The sequence below is a fragment of the Podarcis bocagei genome (assembly GCF_964188305.1).
Source record: "Podarcis bocagei genome assembly, chromosome: 8".
In the NCBI taxonomy this organism is placed as follows: domain Eukaryota; kingdom Metazoa; phylum Chordata; class Lepidosauria; order Squamata; family Lacertidae; genus Podarcis; species Podarcis bocagei.
The window spans coordinates 69,931,914-69,953,912 of NC_138133.1; the positions used below are offsets into that span (position 1 = coordinate 69,931,914).

The 21,999-nt window shown below is 43.0% G+C and overlaps 1 protein-coding gene across 8 annotated transcripts in view; it reads right to left on the reverse strand.

The window, feature by feature from the left end:
- Positions 1-15,684, reverse strand: part of UBR5 (ubiquitin protein ligase E3 component n-recognin 5) — a 66,976-nt gene extending 51,292 nt beyond the window's left edge. For 6 of the 8 annotated variants that reach the window (XM_081204264.1, XM_081204263.1, XM_081204261.1 and 3 more), the window contains exons 1-6: positions 15,286-15,683; positions 4,467-4,511; positions 3,503-3,584; positions 3,247-3,323; positions 2,356-2,475; positions 893-1,082 (exon numbers count right to left, since the gene is read on the reverse strand). In XM_081204264.1, coding sequence (XP_081060390.1) covers positions 893-1,082; positions 2,356-2,475; positions 3,247-3,323; positions 3,503-3,584; positions 4,467-4,511; positions 15,286-15,347 — 576 coding nt within the window. In that variant the 5' untranslated portion in view covers positions 15,348-15,683. Of the gene's footprint in view, positions 1-892; positions 1,083-2,355; positions 2,476-3,246; positions 3,324-3,502; positions 3,585-4,466; positions 4,512-15,285 lie in introns of all 8 variants that reach the window. The other 2 variants (XM_081204260.1, XM_081204262.1) reach the window with 2 other exon arrangements.
- Positions 15,685-21,999: the final 6,315 nt, after the last annotated feature.

The window sequence follows — 21,999 nt, forward strand, 5'->3', positions numbered from 1 at the left end:
AGACTGTTGTGCTTCTCTTTTTCTTGGCTATATTGAATATGTCAGCCAGCGTGTGTCATATAGCACAAAGTCTGCCTCTTATAAATATTCTAAAACTAAGAAATTAGAAAAGCGATTATCAATTTACAAGGAAGATGTGAATTTACCATTACAGAATATTAGTTAACAACTTAATGTGAATAAAATCAAAGTGTTCTGGTGCCCAGGTGGGGGTGGAGGAAGAGACCAATAGAAAGAAAGCGTAAAAATAATACAAACGTGTGCAGTGTCTGAAGAAATTTACCCACAGGCATTATAGGAAACAGAACGTAATCTCAGAGCAATTATCAATTATCCCTGGGAGTCCAGGGCCAATTAAACTAGTCTCAAAGGCCTGAACAACAAGCTCCACCACCTTTACACAATACTAAAGAAATACTAACCAACTAACCTACTTTTAAAATTACTGCTAACCCTCATGTCAATGGAAATTGTTCCTTCTCAATAATCTGTAGTCTGCCAGCTAATCTTTAGAGAATAGTCAACACAAATGTTTTTTTTCAAATGTTCAAACAATAAGTGACTTGCATTATGGGTGGTGTTTATTTCTTTATTCACTGAAATTTGGGCCAGGTGTTTTTCAAAGGCTGACTCAAAATATTTCAGTCCCAGGACCACAAACCAAAATGTGCTCACAGTCAACCTTAGCTTTACATGAATCTGATGCAGATACTCTGCCTTTTCTCATGTTTCCAAACATTGTGAACGTCTAAGGGCATGGAAGCATTCCATCTTCCTCCAATATATATACACATATATGTAAGAAACTTGCAAAATAAAGAAATAAGCAAGCATCTCCCAGTTACTCATTTTCCACAAATTTGAAATATTTCATCACAAGAAAGATTCATACCTGTGAAATGAGTTCTTCTGGAATAACAGACGCTGGAATCACTGGCTGGGGCTGACTACCCAAGAGCCCAGAGCCTCTATCACGTCCTGTTCGAATAACTCGCGTTTGCCTCCTGGAATCTCTAGCTCCAGCTGATGATCTACCAGAGGATCCTCCTCCGCTTCCTCCGACACCCGAGCTCCAGCGACTCCTGAGGAATTTTAAAAACGGCAATAGATTTATGTGTTTGAGCTATTTTACGAGCTATCATGTATCTGAATTTAACTGTTGACTACAGTACACTAGCCATGTGATTCACTAGCATTTTAAAATGAAGCTAGAATGCTTGAGACAATGGCATCTTTTCTGTACAGCAGTTTTGCAAATGCAATTTCTTTAAAAGACTCCAAAGAATATAAATTCACAAGCTAGTTTGCATTAAGATGAACTTCTTTACTTTCAGCTTTTATTTTTATTCTACATTCCAGCCAACTTCTGAAATTATTAACAATGAAATCATTGCATACATGTGCAAAAGATCAATATGCTTATGTTTTCATATCCAAGAGCCATACGTTCTGAGTTACAGAATCAGACTGCTACACTACAAATAATTAAAACAGAACTCCCCCTATTAAATATGACATTTTCTATGTAAAATGTTTAAATACTACCACATCTTAATGGCCATATATTGGTTAAAATTATAAATTGCTTCAGAAATAGTAATCCTTCCAGTAAATATCTCCTTTGGAAGAAAGGGCACAATATAAATATCTTTACCAATAATAAGAGGTAATTTATTTTGAAATATTTGTATTAGTGGAAATGTAGGATATTATTTATGCTTTTTTTTCTTTTTCTAGGCTGAAGATAGGGCTTGTTTTGATATAATGTTTTATTAACTAAATACACTTGGCACACTCCAAATGTGAGGCTGTTCAGATATCTTGAAATTGAAGTAATGAACCATTCTTGAGAAGATACTAACAATTGTTGCTGATGTGACACAAATGCAGCAGGTTTAACTAGAAATCCTCTGTTTACTTCTAAATCATGCTAGCTTTCTTCAACAACATAAATAACAAATATGTCCGAATACAGGTCATGACACACATGGAGATATTTTTCCTACAAATGTTTTAATTTGTATTTTTAATTTTAGTCCCGTACTACAAAGCAGATTCATGCGACATTTTGAGTCAATTATGTTCCCCTAAAATGAAGTCATTGTTATTCAGGAAAAAAATCTAAAAGGACTACCCACAGTAGCAGACATGTTTTTATTACGGTTAAAGTAAATTAGATTGCTTGCAATTATAGATTTAACATTCCAAACTTAACCGCTTAATAGCATTTTTCCAAAAAGCTAGCTAAACTACTTCTGCATTTCGGTGGTCTTATACATACGGGAGACAATGTTATGTGTAGCCACACATAACCAAGTGCAAACAGATGGTAGCCTCAACCCTATCAAAACTTACCCAAGGGTGTTGCCTGCCAGTCTGCCCAGAGTTTCAGAACCAGACAGAAACCATGGGGAATCACTAGTTCTGCCTGGCCTGGATGTCCTTCCTGCCCCTGAGCCACTGCTCAACTTTGAACTGAAAGTAAAAGATGGTAGATCAGTCACAATACAATCCCAAATGGGTTACGAACAAAGCCTGGAATCCCAGGTTTAAATTATCAGGGACTTAGTCTGGTAACACACCAGCTTAAGCAACACCCTTGGGGAATCTTCCATACTTAGCTGCAGTATGTGATGCTCTAATATGAAAAAAGAAAAGGCATGTGAAGCATGCCTAATGAATTTGGTGGTTGACAAAATGATGTCCTACTAAAAAAAAAACAACAACTCAGTGTCAGGAATTATGGTAAGATTGTGAAGTATCTATATAAATGAATGAATATGCATTAGATTATAAATTAATATAATCGTGAGTTAATGTAATGCCCAAAAACCTGTTTAAACCAAACATTAAACATATCTGATAATAGTTCCCAAAAAATTAATTTTGAGTCAAGTAATAACAATGTAGATCCAGAAAACATACCCTAGCAAGTGGTAAATATGTAAAAATGTAATCTCAACCTTGAGCGATTACTGAAATAAATGATCTGAAGTAACTCGTTATGGCACCTATATTTAGGATTGTAAGATTCCGATCTCATCATTTAATATAAAATAAGTCATTAGACTGGCCTTAATTTTGCTAAGGTCTGTACAGCCATTACCAGTTTGCTAAAGCAAGACACCCAAAATATGGTTCTCCCACCTCCCGTTTCCATTTTCAATTCTGTTGACGGTTCAGAATCAAAATACCAGGAGAAATTTGTTAGATACTTCTTAAATACACAACAAAAGTAGTTCTTACCCATCATTATTATCAGGTTTACCCAATTCCAATCTGTCTGGCTGAACTAAAAAGCCAATCCTGCAGACTCTACCATCCTAGATTTAAAAGAGAGAGTGTCCAATATTGAAACAATACTAAACTTTAATTATGTAAAAAAATAAAAGTTTTCAGCTGTGGGTCAAGTTGGTCTAATTGAGATTGGGAAAACTATATTTAACTATATGAATTAAGTATCAGCACAATATTTTTCTCAAACGTATTTTGAACAAATTACCTCAAGGAGAAATGCAGCATGATTTGGTCCCACCACACACTGTTTAATAGTGGCCTGCTCCAATACATTCAAAGGGGGGTGGCTGAAAACAGAAAGCAAGCATGGGTAACATTTTTAAAGACTCCTTAGCTCTGAGAAATAAACCAAGTGGCATATGGAATGTATAATGAATATAGCTGTAACATCTGAAACTGATTAAAGATGAACATTAGTTGCAGCAACCCAATGTATTTTCAGCCATAAGACAAAAAAAGAACAAAATGTTAAAAGCCACCAGGGAACATTATACTATATTTCAATAATGTATTTTCCAATACATATCTTTATGAAGCGGTGTTCCCCAAGTGCTATTTTCTGACAATAGCTGTGAAATATACAGCAGCAGCCAGTTTTAACCCTGCCTATGCACTTCAATTCATTTAAGTGCTAAACTCATTTTTAATGCTAAACTCCAATTATTATCATCATCACCAATACTGATTTACTAACAACCGTCTTAGGTGATTTATACATAATTAAAAACAGTTAAGAACAGAAAAACAAACAAGACATTTAAAACAAGACAAAAAACCCCAAGATCAAATAATTAATTTGGATACCAATGAAATACAAAACCACATCCACATGGCACTTTGACCATCACAAGTACATCAGGAGCTCTTCCTTTCTGCACTGACTTGGGCAACAAGACTTAGGTAGTTAGGCAAGTAGCGGAACTAATGTAGAGACAAAGTTACTAATTCTGGAAATGGTGAATATGAACACTGAACAACTAAGCAGCTTTATCCAACCTCAAGTCCTCCAATTTTGTTGGACTACAGTTCCCATCATTCCTTATCACTGGCCATACTAGCTAGGAATGATGGGTGCCACAGTCCAACAATATTCTGGAGGACCCAAAGTTGGGGAAGGTTGCCCTAAAGTTACTCTTCCTTTGAAATTATAGCCTTTAACGCTATCTCACCTGTTTAAATTGTATTTGTTGAGTTTCTCTGAAACTTCCCTTAACCTGCAAGAGAAAACAAAGGATCTTTTAGCATTAATAAGTTTCAGTCAAAGCAACACATTTCTGACCAAAATTTACTTTGGCTATTAATATATCTATTTATAATGATACAACAAATGCTCATGGTGAGTGAAACCCCAGAACCAGATTAGTAGCTGAGATTTCCAGTCGTCAAGAGACAGGTTCAGTTATGAATATTGTTCTAATTCTCTTCTATTTATATTCCACTGATTTTCTGTCTTGCAACCCAATACATGCGATTCCAATGCAATCACTCATCCAGGTACTGAACAGAGCCAGATATGCTTAGTGTAAGCAAGGTACTGTGGTACCTTGGTTTACAACCATAATCTGTTCCGGAGGTCCAGTTGTAAACCAAAACAGCTTGTAACCCAAGGCATGCTTTCACCAATGGGGCCTCCCCAAAAAACGGGTTGTAATCCAAAAAAAGGACACACACTTCCAGGTTTGATGTAGTTGTAATCCAAAAAAGTTGTAATCCAAAACAGTTGTAATCCAAAACAGTTGCAAACCAAGGTAGAGGCCTCATGTGGCTTCAGACCATGACCTTCACAAATGCATAAATAGCATTTGGTTAGCAGCTTTAAAAATGGACTCATCTACCAGGGTTGCCGAGCACCCCTTTATGTCACCACTCTCCTAGCCAACATATTCTTTGCTCTTCTAGCTCTAGCACTCCATTATCTGTAGTTCTCCTGTGCCTCAAACTCTGCCCTTTTGCAGTGCCGGGTATCTGTCTGATGCCAACCTGACTTCCTTCAAATTCCTCCTCAAAGTCCACCTTTTGCATGAATTCTTTGTCAAAATCCCTTAGCTGCCATACTACTAAACTCAAGTACATACAACTGAAACAAGTGCATGTTCTTCCCGTTTACTTTTACTTTGTCGTCGTCGTCCCTCACTTTCTGTGATAAACTTAAAGTGGTTTTAGAAGGGAGCCTGTCGTATTGTACTTTACAAAGCACAATATAAATTCAAAGAATTTTATAAACAAGACAATATAAGAGCTGAACCATGGATATTTTCTGTTTTCTTCATTATGCACTGGTCTTCTTGCATAAGTAACTTCAAACACACGATTTGCAAGGAGGTAAAGCATGTATAATGTACCCATCTTTCTTTTGGTTTGATCACACGATACACCAGCCTTTGCCAACTTGGTAGCCTCCAGGTGAGTGTTAGAAACTCAGATATATAAGCTGAACACCAAATGGCTCCTTAAGCTAAAAAGGTAAAGGTAAAGAACTCCTGGACATAACTAAACCATTTCTCACCTTCCCACCCCTTGCCTTTTCCTGTAAGACCTATTACAGTCGTTAAGAGTCGTCAAGAGGCTCTCTCAGCTATCTGCCTATCTCCCATTCCCACCACCCTTCTGAGTAACACCCCTCCCCACCTTCTCACTATATAGAAGGATCTGGCAACTTCTGTTTCAGTGTATCTGAAGAAGTGTGCATGCACACGAAAGCTCATACCAAGAACTAACTTAGTTGGTCTTTAAGGTGCTACTGGAAGGAATTTTTTTATTTTGACTATGGCAGACCAACACGGCTACCTATCTACTACTGGAACTCCTGGACAGTTCAGTCCAGTCGAATTCGACTATGGGGTAAAGCACTCATCTCTGCTTTCAGTTCAAGGGAGCCAGCATTGGTCTGCAGACAGCTTTCCGGGTCATGTGGCCAGCATGACTAAACCGCTTCTGGCACAATGGGACACCGTGACTGGTGCCAGAGTGCAGAGAAACACTTTATCTTCCTGCTGGAGTGGCACCTATTCATCTACTCGCGCTGGTATGCTTTTGAACTCGTAGGTTGGCAGGAGCTGGGACACCTGCATGACCTTAAACCAGGGTTACAGTCACTAAAATGGGGTGCCTAGTTGTCATTTGGGGGCCAGGCGGCTTGACAGTCATATTTTTCAATACAACTTTTTGGTTCCTGAAATTCACTCTGATGCTGCAGATAAAATATAATGGATAGGATGTGCTGCTAGTGTGTGAAAACAGCCAAGATCCAAGGATCCCCAGGCATGGGCCTCTAGATGGTGGAGACATCAGGTGCCATCCTGGTGCCCGGGCATCGTCACTTGGTCGCAAATGGCCAATAGCCAGGTGCAAAATGCACCTGGTGAATTCCAAACACTGTTTTAGATTACAATTCCCATTGGCCCCAGCTGGAACAGCTGTGCACAAATGCATTCAGCCTCTTTTTATGTATGCCCCTCCTTACCTACTTGGGCCAACCATACTGTTAACATGTCTTCCTGTTCAGTAGCAAGTGCCCTGCCACTGGGAAATGAGCAGTTGTCTTACAGCAGCCTTCTAGCCAGGGTGGGGCAAATGAGCGTACCATCACCCAGAGTGCTGCTTTATTCCCACTCCATTCCAAGGATATATGTTTTTGAAAGAAAGAAAAATTTTAAATTTGTGACATAACAATTGACAGCCTCTATTTAAAGAATGAAAGCTCATTTTAACGACAGGAGCAATTTAAGACAGGACTTCTGAAAAACTCACTGAAGAAAGCAGGATGAGTACACAACAAAAGCCACATTTAGAAAAGCCCCCAAAGACTTTCCCTGACTGAGGGTAGATTCTTCATGATCACAATAACCCTTTAATTAAGTGATCCTGCAGAAAAACAGCCCCTACAGTAATTTAACTCAAAGAGATCAATATTTAAATTTGTATTATGGGCTAAAGTTACATTCCACCGCTTGGATTTTCCTTTGCTCTGTTTTTCAGCTTTAGTTGTGTTGTCTACCCAGCCAGCAATCAAGAAGAATGTTTGAGTGCTTGTTGTAAGAAGTGAGGGTTAGTTTATTCTGCAGTTATTATGATGAGTAGAGGAGGACTGGGTGCTTATTGCAAAAAGGTGAAATAATGAGGCAACCTAAAGCGAGCTAAAATACATCTACCCCAAGTAATTCTTCAGTCCTTTAAAGCAGTGTTCCCCAACCTTGGGCCTCCAGCTGTTTTTGGACTACAATTCCCATCATCCTTGACCACTGGTCTTGCTAGCGAGGGATGATGGGAGTTGTAGTCCAAAAACAGCTGGAGGCCCAAGGTTGGGGGACACTGCTTTAAAGGACTCACTATACTCAAAATCATAATGGCTATTTTCTTCTTCTTTTTCTTGTGATGCTAGAAGGCAAAGGAAGAAAACAAGCCTAGAGGAATAAAAACACTGCTGTGCAATCTACAGTTGGCTGGCTGGCTGGTTTTGCTGTAACAGGCCTAATTTCTGATTTTCCTAGTACGTGCAGCTCAGTATGAGGCCTTTCCAAGGTTTCTGGGAAGAAATATCAACCCAGCAACCAGTAAAAAAAATATCCAATGGATTTCTACAATTAGTTTCCAATCACTGTTAGCTTTTTAGTCTTTTATATAGCAAACAGTAAACAAAAGATCCTTGACGGTCCAACAGAAAGGAAGATCTATGGAAAAGTTTGTTTTTCATATGGAATCTAAAGCTGAGACACCTAATCCAGCATTAAAGCTAAGCTCACTGCCATGCCCAAAGAAGCTCAGTTCATGAAGAATCAGGTGAAAGAAGACTGTAGCTATTGGCAAAGTCAAGCTTTTGAGCCTGGTTATGCATATTTTTATTTGATTTTTTTATTCATTAGATGAATATACTACTCTTCTTAATAAGATCTCAAGGCGGTTCATTTGTCGTCAGCACCACTCCACACAAGTTTTTACTGTACTTTCTAAGTTATAGCATAAACTATTCTATTTTGTTTTACACCTTTTCATAGCCTTGTTCACTGTATCCATAACATCCGTAGAATCTAATAATAATAATAATAATAATAATAATAATAATAATAATAATAATAATAATTTATTATTTATACCCCGCCCATCTGGCTGAGTTTCCCCAGCCACTCAGGGCGGCTCCCAATCAAGTGTTAAAAACAGTACAGTGTTACAAATTAAAAACTTCCCTAAACAGGGCTGCCTTAAGATGTCTTCTGAATATCAGGTAATTGTTTATCTCTTTGACATCTGATGGGAGGGCGTTCTACAGGACGGGCGCCACTACTGAGAAGACCCTCTGTCTGGTTCCCTGTAGCCTCACTTCTCGCAATGAGGGAACCGCCAGAAGGCCCTCGGCGCTGGATCTCAGTGTCCAGGCTGAACGATGGGGGTGGAGACGCTCCTTCAGGTATACAGGACCGAGGCCGTTTAGGGCTTTAAAGGTCAGCACCAACACTTTGAATTGTGCTCGGAAACGTACTGGAAACCAATGCAGATCTCTCAGAACAGGTGTTATGTGGTCCCGGCGGCCACTCCCAGTCACCAGTCTAGCTGCCGCATTCTGGATAAATTGCAGTTTCCGGGTTACCTTCAAAGGTAGCCCGACATAGAGCGCGTTGCAGTAGTCCAAGCGTGAGATAACTAGAGCATGCACCACTCTGACGAGACAGTTCACGGGCAGGTAGGGTCTTAGCCTGCGTACCAGGTGGAGTTGGTAGACAGCTGCCCTGGACACAGAGTTAACCTGCGCCTCCATGGACAGCTGTGAGTCCAAAATGACTCCCAGGCTGCGCACCTGTTCCTTCAGGGGCACAGTTACCCCATTCAAGACCAGGGAATCCCCCACACCCACCCGCTCCCTGTCCCCCCTAAACAGTACTTCTGTCTTGTCAGGATTCAACCTCAATCTGTTAGCCGCCATCCATCCTCCAACCGCCTCCAGGCACTCACACAGGACCTTCACCGACCTTCATAGAATGGGAAGAGACTCCAAGGACCATCTAGTCCAGGCTTCCTCAGCCTCAGCCCTCCAGATGTTTTGAGACTACAATTCCCATCATCCCTGGCGACTGGTCCTACTAGCTAGGGATCATGGGAGTTGTAGATCAAAAACATCTGGAGGGCCGAGTTTGAGGAAGCCTGATTTAGTCCAACCCCCTGCAATGCAGGAATCTTTTACCCAATAACCCACAACCCTGAGATTAAGAGTCTAATGCTGACTGAGCTATCCCTCAGGTCAAACCGAAGATATGCCAGTCATCTAATTCCTGGTGTTCACACTAAATGCTCTGTTAACATGACCTTTACATATCCAATTATGTAAGTTAACCTGCTTTCTCACTGCCTTTTCCTTCCTTTGAACTGGCTCTCATCTCTTCTCCATCCCTGAAGATGCAGGATTGGCTAGCACTATGCCCCTCCAAAACACCCCACCTTGAAATGTGGCTGCCCCACCTAACAAGGAAAGCTGGCTACAAGGCTGCCCTACAGGCACTGCTCTCAGGAGGCAACACTACCAGTCCAAGAAAGCCATTTACACCAAGCATGCCACCTAAGGCAATGTGAAGACAATTTTCAAGGTTATTTAGTTTGAGAAGGCAAACTCTCCCAGTGCAAACTACTTGGGAAGGGATATTATTATGCCATGGCTGGGCCTCAAGCAGTCTGGCTAGACATAGTCCAGACTCCAGGCTAATAAAGTTAGCCACTGCTGCAACAGGCAGTGACTGCAAGTGTTTTAGTATTTTCCACGATGTGGATTACATTTGTGCTTCATGTTTTTGTGTCATTGTTCCCCCCTTTCTGTTCTGTGCACATATAGGGTAAGCCCCCTCACAAAACAGGCTCCTGTACTTGTACTCTGAAACACCTGCCTTACATAAGAAGTGAAAGGAAATCAGAAGTGGAGCGGTTAACATGAATTGCAATTAGATCAAAAATACATTTCACTGGTAATACATTTCTCTCTGTGTTCATTTCAACAATACAATTGCTAACCTTCCAACAAGGTGAGCTCACGATGAGAAGGGGAAGACTGTGATTCACTAAAGGTTAGGAAATAAAACCACCAAGAAGCAGAGTAGCCTTGTTTAAAAAAACAAAAAAGGTAAAGGACCCCTGGACGGTTACGTCCAGTCAAAGGAGACTATGGGATTGCTGCACTCATCTCACTTTTCAGGCCGAGGGAGCCGGCGCTTGACCACAGACAGCTTTCTGGGTCATGTAGCCAGCATGACTAAACCAATACTGGTGTATGGAGGACCATGACAATGCCAGAGCGAATAAGTTCAAATTTACTATCCTCCTTTCCCACACATTCTACTTGTGATGTGCTGATGGCCTGGGGGGAGGGAAGGGGGAACCAATACTTTTCTAATGTATGAAGCTCTTTCCACCTAGTCATATTCTTACTCTGAGCAGCTGGCATTTTTCTAGCTGGTGAGTGTGGAAAGTCCCAAGCTTTCTCCAAATCTGGAGAGGGGGCAGGGATCACCACTGCAGGGGCAATCCTTGCTGAGACTCCCTTCACAGCCCACACAGTTGGAAGAAAGCTAAAGATTGTACTTCCAAGGTATTTCACACACCTCTCAAGGGCATCACCAAAACAAGTTTTCCTCTACAGTTCCCATTACAAAAAGGCAAGCTTATTTTTGTACCGCACTTCGACACAGCATGATTCCATGGACATTTTCCATGGAAGAAGGAAATGCTTCTTCACTACAGGGGACTCTGAAAAATTAGGGTTGATGTGCACAAACTACATAAATTCTGGGATTGGTCCCACTTACCCATGTGTCACATGCATACTCCAAAGCCACATCATATATTGTTTCAAGCTCATTAATGTCATCTAGAGTCCTATTATGAAGTGGAAAACTGGGCAGGTTCAAAGTTGTATTTTGGGTTTTTTTAGGTGACCACTGAGAGGAAGTGTGTGTGTGTGTATCTTTATTAAACACATTCATGAAGTCAATTTGTAAACAAACTTTGGAGCCAGGGAGTTAATAAGGGAGTAAATTAAAGCTAACACTGTCCAGAGTATATATCTCAAAACTCTTGGGGGAGCAGAATATGCCAGGTATTTGTAGCATAAAATCTCCAATCATTTCAACTGAATTGGAGCAGAAATCAAGAATAACACTGAAATTAATGAACACTGTGGACTGCATCCTTATCTGTTATAGCTTCTTGAAAGCATAGAGTAGAGGTTCCCTGCTATGCTCCTTTAAAAAGGTTTGAGAATGTTTGGTGAATGTTTTGTCCTCAGGGTGCTGTCTGTAGGAGCCACAGCCCAATGCGAGCTCCAAACTTTTAGACCTCAAACTATGTAAGATTTCAACAAAATATATAGGGTTGAATCCAAAGAAAAATAGCTGAATGTATGTCTCACTGAAATCAGTGGAACAAGTAATTAAGCTTCTCTAATTTCAACGGGACTTAAGTTTAACTAACTCGGTCCAGATCCAATCTACAGTATCTAGATAACTGCAGAATACCCTGTTCTAGCTAAGCTTGAAGATATTTTAAATAGTGTAATGGAATTTTGGAAAGGTAGGGAGAGTTCCAAAGGCACTACACACAAGCGGAAACACAGAGTTGTTGCCAAAATCACCTTCCCAGATCATGCTGGACATAGCTCCCTCTTAATGTATAATACTTAGCCCATTTTTCATAAACATTACGTTTTTAATTTCCCTGCCACACATTTTTGTTGGCTGGAAGGGGAAGGAAAACATCACAACGGCAGATATTTGTATTCTTGTTGCACTCTTCTTCTTATTATTTTTATGTGTGTAATGGCTGTCTGTACTGATACACATTACATATTAACAAAGCTTAGTAAAACATATCTAGATTCTAATTTCAACCATCTTCTACTGAAGGCACACGCTTTTTAATCGGTAAAGAATGGCCTGAATTAACAGTTAGATACGCAAATAAACAGCTGCTCCAGGCAGTGTCACAAAACATGATAGTACACCACTCTTACAGGAAACCTATGGACTTGTGGTTCCAATTTATTTTATCCCTTTATAATGCTGTACACAAAAATACATGGTCAAAAGCGGGATAGTAACAGGCAGCAAAATGTTGGTTTACCAACCCTAAATTGTACTGTATTCCATCTCCTGCCCTGTGAATCAGAACTAAAATCCTGCTAACCCTCACCAAGGGAGACATTCTGAATCCCTAATTCCTGAGTAGAGAGGCTTTTCAACACCTTTTAAATAGAGAAGAGCTTCCCCTCTCTTAAGTCACCATGATTACAAGTCACAAGTGCTATGGCACCAAGCATGTCGACTCAAAAGGGTATTTGATATTAATACCGTTCTACATCAGAGAAGAAAATATATACCCAAAAGGTAAAATTAATATTTATTACTCATCTGCTTCTGGTTTCATGTGATCAACATTAAAAAAAATAAAACCAATTCACACAGAATTGAAATAGGTACACAAAAATAACTTGATTTTTGCAACAGTCAAATTGTGATCATTAGTTAGTGGGAGCCATTTTGATAGTGCAAGCAGATACATGGTGCAGTAGTTATCAGGTGTCTAACAATGGCCAGGGAATCCCTAGGTCAAATCCCCACTTGGTCATGAAGCTCACAGTGTGAACTTCAGCCAGACACTTCCACACAGCTTAACCCAGGGGTAGACAACCTAAGGCCCGTGGGCCAGATGCGGCCCAATCGCCTTCTCAATCCGGCCCATGGACAGTCTGGGAATCAGCGTGTTTTTACATGAGTAGAATGTGTGCTTTTATTTAAAATGCATCTCTGGGTTATTTGCGGGGCATAGGAATTTGTTCATTCTTTTTTTTCAAAATACAGTCCGGCCCACCACATGGTCTGAGGGACAGTGGACCAGCCCACAGCTGAAAAAGGTTGCTGACCCCTGTCCTAACCTAATTGACAGGGATGTCTCAAGAATAAAAAGGGGAGGAAGAATCATGTATGCCAACCTAAGCTTCTCTGCAATAAGACCAGACCAAAAAGCTCTGCAATAGTCAAACATGTTCTATCCTTGTGAGCATTTGTTATTATGTCAGTAAAAATGAACAACCGTAATAAAGTTGTCCTTTAAAAGTGTTTGCATAAATGAAACCAAATCTATGCTTTTCCAACTAACAATTCAAAAACAAATCCCCATATTTATGAAATAATTTTATGAAATAATCATTTGTTGCTAAAAAGTTATAGCTACCAACAGCCATTTTATAACGTGTTTTGTACATTTAAGTCTGCACTAAAATTGGCATTCCTCACTATCACAACTTCATGAACAATTTGGTTACGATTCTAAAGTTACAGCCATAATCAGTGTCACCAGGAAGAAACCAAATACCATGGGACCCAGTGGGATATATTTCGAGGCAAACATATTTAGAACATGGCTGTAGAAGTTACATGAAGATGCTGGTGTACTTGCCTCACACTATTAATGTCCTATCTTCACCCTTCTATGACAGAAACATGCCAAATTCATAGACATTACTGAGGCTGCAGCCAATCTCTGAGGTGGTATTTCTCTTAGCACATGACACTCACTGCAGTGTTAAATGTGTCACCAGGTCATTCAAGAGAAAGAAACCACACCCAGACAGGCAGGCCCGTAATAGTTTGGATAAGATGTAATCCTCACATTGATGTACGTTACTTGCTAAATATTTAGCTTTTCATTTTCTACTGAAACCTTTTTCAGACATCTTTCTTAGATAAGCATACAATCCTATGCACACTCATCTGGGAATAAGCCCCACCAAAACACAGGGGTATTATTTCTGAGTAAATATGCTTAAGATTGTGCTGCACAATAACAGAATAGACTTGGACCATAATCAAATTTAATAAAGGCCCAGACAGTACAATTACAGAAAAAATGTCTACTATCTCTGTTGCTATTTTAAAAAGAAGTAATAGATATATCTACATGTTAACTGTAACAAAATTATTTTTGTGTTGTAATACAGAAAGTTAAACATTACTGGAAATCTCAAATTGCTTGCAATTTAGGCTTTCCATTATGCTCCCAATCATATACATTTAGCAGTTTCAAGATTGTCAACCCCAATGCAATCAAGCCTATTTCATAGATCTACCCTGCATGAACACCAGCCACAATAAACATACTGATTTACCTATCTCTTTCCCATCACTAATTTGTAGTTGCAAATTCCCCCTTAAAAGCATATTTAATTCAAAACCTAGTCTTGCTCCTTTGCTTTCTACGCTTAAGACAGACAAGATTAGCAGCTTCTTCGAGATAAGATGGAAGAGTCCTTCAGAATTTTATCTGATGGTGTGCAACGTTCGAAATAGCTAAATTTCCATTGCGGTCAAGATTCCCGTAGCGCCAGAGTTAAAATATACACAGCATCAGAAGAGGCCAAGTTACACGATGCTTACAGCGTGAAACCCCACGCGGAATCGCACTGTCAGTCGAAGTTTTTATTCAATGCCGGGGAGAGAAGACCCGAGAGTCTGCTCAACCCCACCTTTTGCAAATCCAGAGACAAAAGCAAAACCAACACGTTTCCAAGCCGGATCCTATACCCACGTTTAACTCAGGATCCAACGGGATCGTTGCACCTGGGTAAGGATGCATGGGACCGTGCCTCTCATTTTGACACCCGCGGCTTCACTTATTTATTTATCGGTCATTTTTTGTTTTATTATAAGCGTCCAAATGCACGAGGCGGCTCCTGCACTTGCAACCCAGGCGGAAAACCTTGTTGACGCTCACAACGTGTAAAGTGAAAAGGAAGGGGTGGGGGAAATAAACAAAATCCCGGGGAGGGGGTGAAGGAGAAGTGTCCCCCCCCCCACGCCACATTCCACCTCCAACCCTTCACTCCCGTCAACCAAACACGCGGGGCTCCTCCCCTCACGCACGGGGGCTCCTCCCCCTCTTCTGCTTCCTCTGTCTCCCCCCCCCCCACTCCCGGGGGCCCCGAGTGGCCTCCCCTCGCGCGCTCTCCCTCCTCACCGGTCATTGAGCTGGTCCTCGGTGCCCGGGAGCGGGTGCACCACGAAGTGAATCGATGTCATGTTTCGCTCCCCCTCCCTCGAGGGAGGCGGGCAGGGGCCGGGCGCGCGAGGAGGAAATGGAGGGTGCGGGGGGGGGAGAGGAGGAGGAGGAGGAGAAAGGACGGGCGACGGCGGGCGGGCGGGGGGGGAGAGGGAGGGCAGGAGGGCTTGGCGCCCCCTCCGGAGTGCCGCTGGGTGTCTCGTTCACACTCGGGAGCCTCCGCTTGGCGCCAGGGGAGAGCGAGAGGCTGGTCAGCGGCGTGCGCGGGAGCGGGGAGCTCGCGGCGGCGGGAAAGGGTTCGGTCAGCGCCCCGCTCTCACACGCGCCGCCATCTTAACTTCCAGCGGCCCCTCTCTTCCCTCCCTCTCCTTGCGCCTCGCCGGGGAGAGAGCGGACGGGGCGGGGCCGCCGCCGCCCCGCAGCCAATGGCAGGCCGCCGCTCAGCAGCGGGCGGCCGCGGGGACGATGTAAAGCTCGCGAGGGTTGGCCGGCGGCCGGCGTGCGTTGCGTCAGGCGCGGACTGGGGAAGAGGGGGGGCCGCGTGGCTGCGCGCGCCGCTTTCGCTTCCAGTGCGGAGAGGGGAGGAGGAGGCGGCGGTGCGCGTCGGAGATGCGCGTCAGCGCCGCCTTCTCCCGACGGTCCCGCCGCAGCTGCCGCCTTGGCCGCCCGGCTTCTGGGCCTTCCCGGAGAGCGGGAGATAAAAGAGGCGTCCTCTTTCTCCTCCCCCGGAACAGACCGAGCGACTAGCGTGGAGGGCGGGGAATAATACCCTGCGAGGGGACGGGGAATCCGCCTGGCGAAGGAAAAAGCCCCCGAGTGGGAAAGGCTGGCAGGTCGCCATAGGCTTTCCCTTGACTTGCCAGCCAGACTCTGCCTGTAGGAGTTGCTAAAATTTATGTTGGGGTGGCGGGGAGGGAACACGCGAACGTGTGAACGTCGCACTTGCAGCTTTGCCTGGGGAAAGCCCCGGGGAAACCTTTACTGCGGTTTGTGTGAAACGGGCCCTCAGTGCGTGACGGATAGGGAAGTGCAATCCATTGTTTCTCAAGACAGACAGATGCCAATAACAGGTTTCCTTCCTCTGCCCTGTCCCCATTTTATGCTCACAACAACCCTGGAGGTAGTTGTGTAGTGAGTCACCCAACACGCTTTGTGGCTGTATGAGGATCTGAAGGTCCCGCTTCCACAATCCTAGGCCTACACTTTACCACATTTGAAGACAGTGGTTTTAATTATGTTCACTGGCTGTTCGTTTGGTTGTATCGCCACCCCTCTTCTTTTTCTCCATGAGGTAAAGAGTGTCAGTTACCTGAATGAGACTTAACTGGCCCATGGGCAGGTCATTGTAAAGGTAAAGGGACCCCTGACCATTAGGTCCAGTCGTGGCCGACTCTGGGGTTGCGGCACTCATCTCGCTTTCTTGGCCGAGGGAGCCAGCGTACATCCAGCATGTGGCCAGCATGACTAAGCCGCTTCTGGCAAATCGGATCTAACACGGAAACGCCATTTACCTTCCCGCCAGAGCAGTACGTATTTACTTGCACTTTGACGTGCTTTCAAACTGCTAGGTTGGCAGGGGCTAGGACCGAGCAACGGGAGCTCACCCAGTCGCGGGGATTTGAACCCCATCTGGAGGGCCGAGTTTGATAATATATCAAATATATATTAATATATCCTTGAAGGCTTGGTGGGTTGATCTGGATAGTTGCATTGGATCCCTTTCCAACTCTGTAGTTCTTGATTCTCAATATTTCTGCAAGTGAAGCTATGGGTGTGGGTTCCCCCGAGGCGGTACCTCTTAAGGCCTTACAAAATCTTTCCTGCAGGGTGAGAACATTCTGAGAAAAAGAGCTAGCACCTGCCAACCTAGCAGTTTGAAAGCACACCAAAAAGTGCAAGTAGACAAATACGGTAGGAAGGTAAAACAGTGTTTCCATGCGCTCCTCTGGTTTCGGTGTTCCATTGCGCCAGAAGCAACTTAGTCATGCTGGCCACATGAGCCGGAAGCTGTCTGTGGATAAACGCCAGCTCCCTTGGCCTGTAAAGCAAGATGACCTCCGCAACCCCAGAGTTGTCTGCAGCTGGGCTTAACTGTCAATAGTCCTTTACCTTACAATTGGATAGGTACATGCACACTTGAGGCAAGCAAGTAGCGTTATTCAGAGCTCAAAGGCACCAAACCACTCAAGTAGGGTGCAAAACAGGGCCACTGAAGGGTGTGACCTGGGAAGAGTCCTAAGAGCCAGAAATAGAGGCTTGGAAAGTCTCCAGATTTGAGGTTCCATTTCCCTGGGCTAGAGTATAGAAGCCCCATCGTGAACTATTAACATATGGTTATATGATTTGTGTGTAACTTTCTGAGGTCAAAGGCCTGAGCTTTAACCTTGCTGCAACTTCTTTTTAACATCTATGTACCTATCAGGATTCCCAAAAAATGTAGTTTGTGACTGCAACATCTATGACTCTCCGGCAGGAAGTCTTTTCTAACTTCGTTGCTGCTTCCTACTATGCTACCAGGAAGTTTGCAGTAGTTCTTTTTGCTGCTGCTTCCTCTTATGCATATAAACCAATATACAGTGGTACCTCGGGTTAAGTACTTAATTCGTTCCGGAGGTCCGTTCTTAACCTGAAACTGCTCTTAACCTGAGGTACCACTTTAGCTAATGGGGTCTCCCGCTGCCACCTCTTGATTTCTGTTCTCACCCTGAAGCAAAGTTCTTAACCCAAGGTACTATTTCTGGGTTAGCGGATTCTGTAACCTGAAGCGTCTGTAACCCGAGGTACCACTGTACTCCTGATATAGGCATTGTTCTGAACATTATTGTCTGTGTGGAATCAGTGGCACTAAATTAGGACTTCGTCCTTTTCCTGGTAAGCCCGTAATCCATCACTTATCCAGGATGACCAGTAGGCTATAGGGTTTCATTTGCTACATTTACATGCCATCTTTCTTCCCATGGTGGAAATAAAGGAAGAATATGTAGGATTCCTTCACAGTGCTGCATCCACACACTCACCCACCCTGGGCCTGGTCGGCTTCATCAATAATATCACATCGTGTATCTTCACACCATGCTGCTGACTGTTACAGTTGGCATTCCTCTAGCTGGCCTTGGCTGTTTACCTGCCAAACTGGCTGTAGAGTTGTGCTGGCTGTGTTTAGTCTTTAAACCTCTGAGTAAGCTTGTGTCTGTAGGTGTTGCTGCCCTCCTGACTGATGAATCATGAAGATCTCTAACAAGGGGGGACACTATGGCTGGGGTCCCCAACATGGTGTCCATGGCAACATACTCCCCTCAGACACCCTGATTGGTGCTTACCAAGGCCACTAGGTACACCCAGTTTTTAATCTTTGTAAAAGAACATCAAGCAAATAAGGACAGCTTTTGGATGAGTTGAGTATTTTGCTTGTTTGGTGGAAAAGGTTCTGCACACCACCAATTTTTCTTCCACGAAATGGGTGTTTTGTGGCGCAGTTCTTAGGTCTTCAAATGGGCATCCTACCCCCCCCCCAAAGTTGGAGACCCCTGCACACACAATGGGCTCTCCTTGATAACATGCCCATGGCACAAGCCAGCAGGGCTTTGTAAGTGACAAATCTGTCACTTCACTCTCCTATTGTTGTCCCCATTAGCAAATACTAATGCTATCTGCTTTTTTTGCTTGGAGAGCAAAAAAACCTAGTAGATAACTATTTAAATAATGTAAGAATTGCTTTTTGTTATCATTGTTTTCTCAAAAAAGTTTGGAGTTTTAAGAAATGAAACTAGGAAATGTGGTAATGCCTTAAGATGAAGTTTGAAATTTAAGAGTCTTATAAGAAAAAACAGTATGCACAATACAAGGTATTTAAACTATAAGATTTTGGCCATTTCAGTTTCTGTTAAAATGAGTGCCATGGTGTCTCTTAACGCAATAACTTTTGGACATCAACGAAGCTGAATGTTGGAAGATTCGGATAAAAGAAAGTCCTTCATACAGTGCATAGTTAAACTGCAGAACTTGCTTCCACATGAGGCATTGAGGCCACCAATTTAGACAGCTTTAAAAGAGGATTAGACAAATTCAGGGAAGAGGGCTATCAAACGCTATCAGCCCTGATGGCTGTATTCTGCCTATAATATCCTATCAGCCCTGATGGCTCTACTCTGCCTATAATATCAGTTGCAGGAGGGTTTCTCAGAATGTTCTCACCCTGCAGGGAAGATTTTGTAAGGCCTTAAGAGGTACCACCTCGGGGGAACCCACACCCATAGCTTCACTTGCAGAAATACTGAGAATCAAGAATTACAGAGTTGGAAAGGGATCCAATGCAACTATCCAGATCAACCCACCAAGCCTTCAAGGATATATTAAAAGCAGGCTTCCTCAAACTCGGCCCTCCAGAAGGTTTGAGACTACAGTTCCCATCATCCCTGACCCTTGGGCCTGCTAGCTAGGGATCATGGGAGTTGTAGGCCAAAAAACATCTGGAGGGCAGAGTTTGAGAAAGCCTGATTAAAAGCAACCAGAGAGGAGGCCCCTGCTCCTATAATTTGCTCAAATTGCCCTCTGCTGCCACCTGGAGGCTGGTTAAGAAATAATGAGCCAGTTCCGATTGCAACTAGTGCCTGCTTTAAGGTGGGTCAATGAGCTCTAGTGTAATGAGAATCAACAATTACAATTATTTCTGTTGTTGCTGCAATCAGCTGAATGCAACAATATTCCCTTCCATGCATTAAAATCTTCTGAGGAGGGTTTCCACCCTACCCTACCTCCACAAGTGGCCCCACTAGCAAAGGCAGGCCAAGGGTTGATCCTAGAGCAATTTCAGTTGTTTGCTAGGATGCTTACTCTCTTAATATGTACTCCCAGATACAAGTGTCATAATGTCAGGAAACTTGTGTATTAGATAGAGGTAAGAAAAGGATCACCTCCCATCACCTCCTGGCAAATAGAAGGGGAAGAAATGGAAGCAGTGACAGATTTTACTTTCTTGGGCTCCATGATCACTGCAGATGGTGACAGCAGTCACGAAATTAAAAGATGCCTGCTCCTTGGGAGAAAGGCAATGGCAAACCTAGACAGCATCTTAAAAAGCAGAGACACCACCTTACCAACAAAGGTCCGTATAGTTAAAGCCATGGTTTTCCCAGTAGTGATGTATGGAAGTGAGAGCTGGACCATAAAGAAGGCTGATCGCCGAAGAATTGATGCTTTTGAATTATGGTGCTGGAGGAGACTCTTGAGAGTCCCATGGACTGCAAGAAGATCAAACGTATCCATTCTTAAGGAAATCAGCCCTGAGTGCTCATTCGAAGGGCAGATCGTGAAGCTGAGGCTCCAATATTTTGGCCACCTCATGAGAAGAGAAGACTCCCTGGAAAAGACCCTGATGTTGGGAAAGATGGAGGGCACAAGAAGAAGGGGACGACAGAGGACGAGATGGTTGGACAGTGTTCTCGAAGCTACAAACATGAGTCTGACCAAACTGCAGGAGGCAGTGGAAGACAGGAGTGCCTGGCGTGCTCTGGTCCATGGGGTCACGAAGAGTCGGACACAACTAAACGACTAAACAAGAAAAGGATAGCTACGGAATATTAAGGTGTGTGATTGCTGCTCAGAATCAGAGCTCCAGTTGTGTGCAATCTACCGTATTTTTTGCTCTATAAGATGCACCAGACCACAAGATGCACCTAGTTTTTGGAGGAGGAAAACAAGAAAAAAAATATCCTGAATCTCAGAAGCCAGAACAGCAAGAGGGATCGCTGTGCAGTGAAAGCAGCAATCCCTCTTGCTGTTCTGGCTTCTGGGATAGCTGTGCAGCCTGCATCCGCTCCATAAGACACACACACATTTCCCCTTACTTTTTAGGAGGGAAAAAGTGAGTCTTACAGAGCAAAAAATACGGTACTTGGTGTGAATTGCTGCTAGTCCACAGAAACTAGCAGACCAAGAAGTGGGTCTTGTATCTGCTGTTGCCCCCAAAACAGAGCTGTGCTATCCCTAAACAAGAGGTGATTTGAAAAGTCGGGGACTACAGCTTGGTAGCAGGCAGAGCCAGGACCAAAAGATGTTGGAGTTTGCAGCATTACATAGCTCCTTCTCTCTGTGTGCCACCCCATTCAGTCTCTTACATTTCCCTTCCTCTATCACACACAGCAAAAGAGGATATGCTTCTCAGAGGCCCGTTTGGAGACCAAAAAGTGGATCTACAGTATCCAGAGAACAAGGTGCCACTGAGAGTACATGTGAAATTTAGTCAAGGCATTGTTTTTGCTTCTTAGAACAAAATTTATATACCCTAGAATTTTAGTATAAAACTTCTGCAATTGGTTTTTGGGCTTTAAACCCTGCGATAGGATGTACTTTTTACCATCCTGCGCAACAGTTGCCTAAAGGACCCCCTGAAAGCATTGTTAAAGATGGGAGTTGTACCCAACTAAGTTTTACTCAAGAGTAGACCCATTGAAATTAATGGGCCCAAGTTAGTAGTAGTAATTCATTTTATTGGGTCTACTTTGAGTAGGACTACCACTGGATACAAAGCAGGATGTTAAATTACTTCGGCAATTCATAGAATTTTGTAAAACCATAGTTCAGGGCATCCTGATCAAAGCAAAAGTCTGAAAATTTAGCCTTTTATATTTCTCGCATGAAACCTGTGACATAATGGGCATTTCATAATATCAG